At 44.0% G+C, this 7,112-nt stretch overlaps 1 protein-coding gene across 2 annotated transcripts in view; it reads left to right on the forward strand.

The window, feature by feature from the left end:
• The window catches only part of LOC138811408 (heat shock 70 kDa protein 4L), a 43,625-nt gene extending 41,549 nt beyond the window's left edge, over window positions 1–2,076 (forward strand). For both annotated transcript variants that reach the window (XM_069999149.1, XM_069999148.1), the window contains exons 18-19: window positions 58–219; window positions 1,789–2,076. In XM_069999149.1, the coding sequence (XP_069855250.1) occupies window positions 58–219; window positions 1,789–1,977 (351 nt within the window). In that variant the 3' untranslated portion in view covers window positions 1,978–2,076. The remainder of the gene's footprint in view (window positions 1–57; window positions 220–1,788) is intronic.
• The last annotated feature ends 5,036 nt before the right edge of the window (window positions 2,077–7,112 follow it).

Below are 7,112 nucleotides of genomic sequence, written 5' to 3' on the forward strand. Positions count from 1 at the left end.
AGTCATTAAGGATGTAAGTATTTTAAGCAGAAATTTTACCAGTTTTTTTTTAAACAGGATGAAAGATATGATCATTTGGATCCTGGTGAAATGGAAAAAGTTGAAAAATTTATCAGTGATGCTATGAGTTGGCTGAATAGTAAAATGAATGCACAGAACAAATTGAGTCTCACTCAAGATCCTGTGGTAAAAGTATCAGAAATAGTTGCCAAGTCAAAGGTAAGAAATTACAAAATTCCTTTTTTAATGGGACTCAGATTTCTCAAATAATTAGCTTGCAGAAGAGCTTTTAGAAACGCAGAATTTTAGAGTATATTTTGTACTTTGTCAGTTTTTTAAATGATTCTAGCTGTGGGACAATCTAGCTGTGAGCTCTGCCCCTGAGCTATTTTGCTCAAGGCTAGCACACAGCTCCACTTGTGGTTTTCTGTTTGTTAAGTGGAGATAATAGTCTCACAGGGACTTCTCTCCTCAGGCTGACTTTGAACTTGGGATCCTCAGATCTCAGCCTCCTGAGTAACTCGGATTACAGGTGTGAGCCACTGGTGCCTGGCTATTTCTTCTTCTTCTTTTTTTTAATGTCATACAAGACCTGTTTTTAAGTTTAAAGAGTAATATAAAATGAAATAAAGCAATTTATGATTTTTGCCTTTAGATATTCCAAAGTCTTCATTGTAGTGTAGGTCTGACTTTAACCTAGTTTGAAATGTATGGACTTCCATGGCAATACTCTTATTTTAATTTTACTTCATTTGAAATGAAATTTCCAATTTAGGAAACAACTACTAATGGAACATTTAGAAATTGTCATAGAAGCCAAATGTCAGTAGATTATACCTATAATCCTAACAACTGAGGCACTTAAGATCCAGAGGATCACAGTTCAAAGCCATCATTTCTGTATAAAAAGCTAAGAAATAGGAAATACCTATATTTCATTAAAATAGTATGTTACATTTGATTTCTTGCCTTATTTTTCCTGTAGCAGAAAAATTAAAAATTAAATAACATTTAAAATTAAGTATTTACTTTTTATGGATTACCTTCAGCTATTTTACAAAAAGCAGAGTTGTTGCTATGTATAGTTACATATAATTCTGCTTATTAAAATAAAACTAATGGGGGCTGGGAAGGTGGCTCAGTGGTAGAGTGCTTGCTTCACATTCATGAGGCCCTGGCTTCAATTCCTCAGCACCACATAAACAGAAAAATCTGGAAGTGGTGCTGTGACTCAAGTGGTAGAGTGCTAGCCTTGACCTGAAGAGCTTAGGGACAGCGCCTACGCCCAGAGTTCAGGCCCCATGACGGACAAAATAAAAAATAAACTAATAGACTGGAAATGTGGCTTAGTGGTAGAGTGCATGCCTAGCACGCATGAGGCCCTGGCCTCGATTCCTTAGTACCACATAAACAGAAAAGGCTGGAATGGCACTGTAGCTCAACTAGTAGAGCACTTGTCTTGAGCAAAAGCAGCTCAGGGACAGTGCCCAGGCCCTAAGTTAAAATAAAATAAAATAAAACCACTATTATTTATTAAAATAGTTTTAGTTTTAAGAAGTTTTATACAAAAAGTAATTCTTAAGCCTTTCATAGTTTCTGATTGCCATGAACATGAGTTAGCCAGAAGGAAAATTCTCATAAAGTATTTGAAGAAATGGTTATATAAGCTGAGCTACCACAACCATTTTCAGAAGGGATTCAGGAATGTGGAAATAGAGAAACTTAATGTAAAATTTTGAAAGTTAGTGGCAGGTTCTTTAATATTTTAAATATAATGTATCTCTTTAGGAACTGGATAATTTCTGTAACCCCATCATTTACAAGCCTAAACCAAAAGTGGAAGCTGCTGAAGACAAAACAAAAGCTAACAGTGAACACAATGGACCAATGGATGGACAGAGTGGAACTGACACTAAACCAGATACAACAAAAGACAGCTCACAGTATACTAAATCTGGAGAGATGGAAGTGGACTAAGTTTTAATTTTACCTTACATGATTGAAACAGTGCAAATAACAAAGGGTCTATCCATCTTTTACATCTGGTATACACAACAGATGTTCAGTTGTTCTTAACTACCTTTTGTCATTTGTTTTTTGGAGTAGTTTTGAAAAGTGTTCTATATGGAGTACACTTCTATTCATTTCCATTGCTGCTTATGTGAGCTTTAGCTGAATATACACTTACAAGTCAGTTTAAGCTTTCCCAGTATCAAACATGCAGGATTGGTATGTAACGAATGATAGTCTCCTCTATTTAATGCTTCCATTAGATAAAGCTCAGTTCCTTTATTCAGTAAAGGTTACTGTATTACATTATTAGTACAGAAGCACAGGCTTGATTGCATTGTTCCCATAAAAATACTGAAATTGTGTCGTGGCTTAAAGCCACCCAAAGGCACTGATATTTTTTCTAGGTGTTTTATTGTTATAATTTAAATACCGAAACAAGAGGTTTCTCGATCTCATTTATGTAACGTGCAAATTCAAGTCTTGTCATCACATAAGTGAACTAAATCACAGGTGGAAAGTGCACAATTTTATGTAAAGGTGATACCAGCATTTTGCTTTTATTGGTAATGTGGATTGATGTTTTCTCAGGATAACTGTCTTTTTCACTTGAAAGTTTTGTTTTACTTGTCTGAAGACCAGCTGCTACTAAACTAATGCTAGCCTAATCTTAATGTTCTAGGGAAATGCTGTTGACCTACTTGGATATGCATCTGTGATGTTGATAACCTTGTTTCCATTTTAATAGTTGTCTGTTTTCTTAATTGATTTGTTAGTAATATTTTAACATGGAGTAGGCAGAAATGGCACAAAATGCACTGCATTATATAGATTTATCATTGATTTAATGTTATAAAATACTATTAAATTATAATACTTCAAAAGGAGCATTTACACCATGGTCTTAGTAAATAATGCTTGTAATAAACTTAACTGTGTTACTTAGCAGTAGGCAAAATATATAATGTTATGTAGTGTAATATGATATAATGTGATTAAATTATAGTTCCTGCTGTTAAATTACCTTTTGAAACTTTGGCTCCAGTTTTAGTGCTTTTTAAATAATTAAATGGGAGATGGGACCATCAACTTAAGATATAGTAAGGACCTAATCTGCCCAAAGGCTCGGAAAAGTTTATGGAAAAAGACTGAAATAACATTGCAACTACAAAGAAAAGCAGCATAGCTGCATGGGTGGGCTGGTCTCAATGCCAGTTGACTAGATTGACTTAGATAAACATTTTGAAAGGCTATTTTCCCCCCCAAACTAATTTTTTCCCAAAACTAAAGGTTGTTTGTTTTTTTTTAACTAAAACTTAATGAATATTAAGACGAGGCTCTATGTTTAGGGATTGTCATTTCTTGCATCCAGTTCTCTAGTGGAGATTTTGTTCCTACAATGTAGTCTTCACTAAAAGGAAAATATGGAGCAGTGCATACTTCCAGAATTTTTATTTTGCCTTTATGGGGTAGATACTGTTTTTTGCATTGAAAAAATCTTATGGAGACCTGACATCTTTTAATATCTGAAATAATTACATCAAAAAAGGGAAAAGAAATACGTTTTTGTATAGGGGGTGTGTGCATATGTATTACAGAAAAGGTATGGTTGTGAAGCAATATTTAAAAGTCCAAAGAGATTTTTTATAGCTTTTTCTTGATTAGAACTTATACATACTTGCTTGGTAGCTGTACCTCAGAAACTTCCTGGGAAAAATGTTGGGTGCGTTCTACATCTGAACTGTCTAGTACATCCTGACATCGCTCCATCCGTACTCTTACCTCACTTTGAGCAGCTTTGTTTTTAGTTGATATAACATTTCATTTGGTAAGTTAAATACATATATTCCTTCTGCTAATTCAGTGTAAATGATACTTTCAGAAACCATCTAACCTTATAATGTAATCATTAATTGATGCATTTATTGAAAATGTTAGCCTAGTATGGTTTTGAAAAGACAGCAGGTTAAGTTCGGTTCCAATCTGTGTTGAATATATGCAACACTACACAAAAGTCTCTAAATAAAAAGCTATTTTAGAAATTATTTTAAAAGGTGTAAAAGAATGTTACTATATGGTAAGCAAATAAGAAATAGGAATTAACAGAATTATGAATCAGGGAAAAGAACAAATGACTTTACTTGGATTCAGAAACGAACTCGATAGATTGTTGAACTGCAATTAGGAAAACAGGTTTTTGCAGGAACATGCACTGTGGTAATCTTAGTATTTGTGGAGATTGTAGCATTTAGGAGGCTAAGGCAGGAGGTTTATGAGTTCAGGGCCAGCCTGGGCTTATACATAGTAGCCCTCCTTCCATGAAAAATAATTTGTGATGACTTGATTTCTTAGCAATATACAGAATTCTTTTTTTTTTTTTTTTTTGTTGGTCGTGGGGCTTGAACTCTGTGCCTGGGCACTCTTCAGCTTAAGGCTAGCACTCTACCACTTGAGCCACAGCACCACTACTGGTTTTCTGAAGGTGGTTAATTGAAGATGAGTCTCAGGGACTTTCCTGCCCAGGCTGGCTTTGAACTATGATCCTAAGATCTCAGCTTACTGAGTAGTAGGAATTCAGGTGTGAGCCACCAGCTCCTGACAGAATTCTTTTTGTTATTGTTGTTTTTGGTTGTAGAGCCTGAACTCTGGGCCTGAGCGCTGTCCCTCAGTTCTTCAGCTCAAGGCTAGTGTTCTACCACTATGACTTATTCTACTTATGTGGTGCTGAAGAATCGAACCCAGGGCCTCATGCATTCAAGGCAAGCACTCTACCACTGAGCCACCTTCCCAAACCCAGCAGAGTTAAAAAAACTAAAATCCACATACTAACAAATTTTGCTAATTAGAGTAAAAATAACTTAGGTTTTAGATTAACAGTACTTTCTACTGAGGACAAAAAGAAAGAGCCTGGTGCCAGGATTTCTTACCTATTATTCTAGTTACTCAGGAGGCTGAGATCTAGGATCATGGTTCAAAGCTAGCCCAGGCAGGAAAATTTGTGAGATACCGTCAGTTAATCACCAAAAAACTGGATGTGGAGCTATGGCACAGCAGTAGAGTGCTAGCCATGAGTAAACAAAAATCAGTTAAAAAAACAAACTCTAGCTGAGTGCTGGTGGCTCACGCCTGTCATCCTAGCTACTCAGGAGGCTGAGATCTGAGGGTCACGGTTCAAAGCCAGCCCGGGCAGGAAAGTCCATGAGACTCCAATAATTATCTTCAATAAACCACCAGAAAACTGAAAGTGGTGCTGTGGCTCAAGTGGTAGAAAAAAAAAAAGGTGTAAGTTCAAGCTCTAGGACTGGTACACACACAAATAAGAAAAGGAAAGGAAAGACACAGACTTGTTAGACATATTTTGTGTGAGGGTTAATTTTATGAAGTCAATGTGGAGCTCAATAATCAACATAAAGACAGCATTAACACAATTTAAAATTAGCACAATTATAACTTGGAAAACTGTGTAAAGCTAAAGGCAGAGTAGTAGGTCAGACTGGCTAACTTTGACCTGAAATCGATGGAAGCACCCCTCATTTTCATAAATTTGTACGTCTGTCCACATACTCCAAGTAGGATTTTGCTAGAGCAGAAAAATGTGAGCCTACTGTGCCATTACAGAGGCAAGGCGCAGCGGGCGCTTTCCTCCCTCCCTCCCGCCCACTGCGCCTTTCCTTCCAACCCAGACTTTGGGAATTTAGGGTGGTTCATTATTATGTTTTGGTGCAGGTCTTAAGCTTGAACTGAGTTTTTGGAATCTAACTTACTAACAAGGCCCTAAGTCACAGGACGCGTACGTCGGCAGTGGGTTTTCTAAGCTTAGTGCATCCTCCCCTGGGCCCTCATCCTCCCAGCTCCCTCTGGGCCCCGAAGGCAAGGGTGGCACACCCTGGGAGCGGAAGGAATCGCTTCCCCTCACCGGGGAAGGCGGAAGGCTAGGCGAGGCGAGGCGAGGCGAGGCGAGGCGAGGCGGCCCGGCCCGGCCCGGCCCGGCCCCAACCCGCCCCGCCAGGCCCGGCCCCAACCCGCCCCGCCAGGCCCGGCCCCAACCCGCCCCGCCAGGCCCGGCCCCGCCCCAACCCGCCCCTCCAGGCCCGGCCCCGCCCCTCCAGGCCCGGCCCCGCCCCAACCCGCCCCGCCAGGCCCCGCCCCAACCCGCCCCGCCAGGCCCGGCCCCAACCCGCCCCTCCAGGCCCGGCCCCGCCCCAACCCGCCCCTCCAGGCCCGGCCCCGCCCCAACCCGCCCCGCCAGGCCCGGCCCCGCCCCAACCCGCCCCTCCAGGCCCGGCCCCGCCCCAACCCGCCCCGCCAGGCCCGGCCCCGCCCCAACCCGCCCCGCCAGGCCCGGCCCCGCCCCGTCAGGCCCGGCCCCGCCCCGGCGCTCTCGGGGCCGCAGCCAGACGCCGGCCAGCTGGCCAGGGCCTGCCGGGCCGCGTCGCCGTCACGCACTCGGTTACGCTTCCGGGCGGGCGGCTCGCGACGGCGGGGCGGAGGCGCGAGCGGGGCCCGGCGTGCGCGGGACTCGGCCGCACCCCGGAGCCCGGCTCCAGCCCGGCCTCGGGCTTCCTCTGGGCCGGGTGCCCTGGACACTGCGGTGGGCCTTTCCCGCGATCCGCGGCCGGCGCCGGCTGTGCATCTACTCATCCCGGCGGGCGCCGGGGCGCGCCCTCACCCAGCTCCGAGGGTCGCGGTTCGAAGCCAGCCCGGGCCGGAAAGCCCGTGAGACATCTCCCAGGAGCCGCCAGAAAACCGGAAGTGGGGCTGTGGCTCAGGCGGTCGCGCACAGGCCTGGAGCTGCAGAGCCAGGGACGGCGCCAGGCCCGAGTTCGAGCCCCACGACCGGCAAGGGGCGTGCGGAGGACAGCTGTTTTTAAAGCGAGCTGAAAACCGGACGAGGAGCCGGGAAGCTCCAGTGTTTCTCTTCGAAGGTTGCCAGACCCGGGTAACTGAGGACAGTTCTTCGCTCGGAACTACCGCCCTTCGGCGGAGTCCCAGGCGGTTTTCCTGGCGGGTTGACCAGCGTCCTCCCGCGCGCGTGCGCGCCCGAGGCGGGGCCGGAGCGCGGCCCGCGGGAGCGCGCGCAGCCGGAAGAGCCCTCAGCGCGC

The sequence above is a fragment of the Dipodomys merriami genome, unplaced genomic scaffold, assembly GCF_024711535.1.
Source record: "Dipodomys merriami isolate MVZ:Mamm:240054 unplaced genomic scaffold, mDipMer1.0.p SCAF_525, whole genome shotgun sequence".
Classification (NCBI taxonomy): domain Eukaryota; kingdom Metazoa; phylum Chordata; class Mammalia; order Rodentia; family Heteromyidae; genus Dipodomys; species Dipodomys merriami.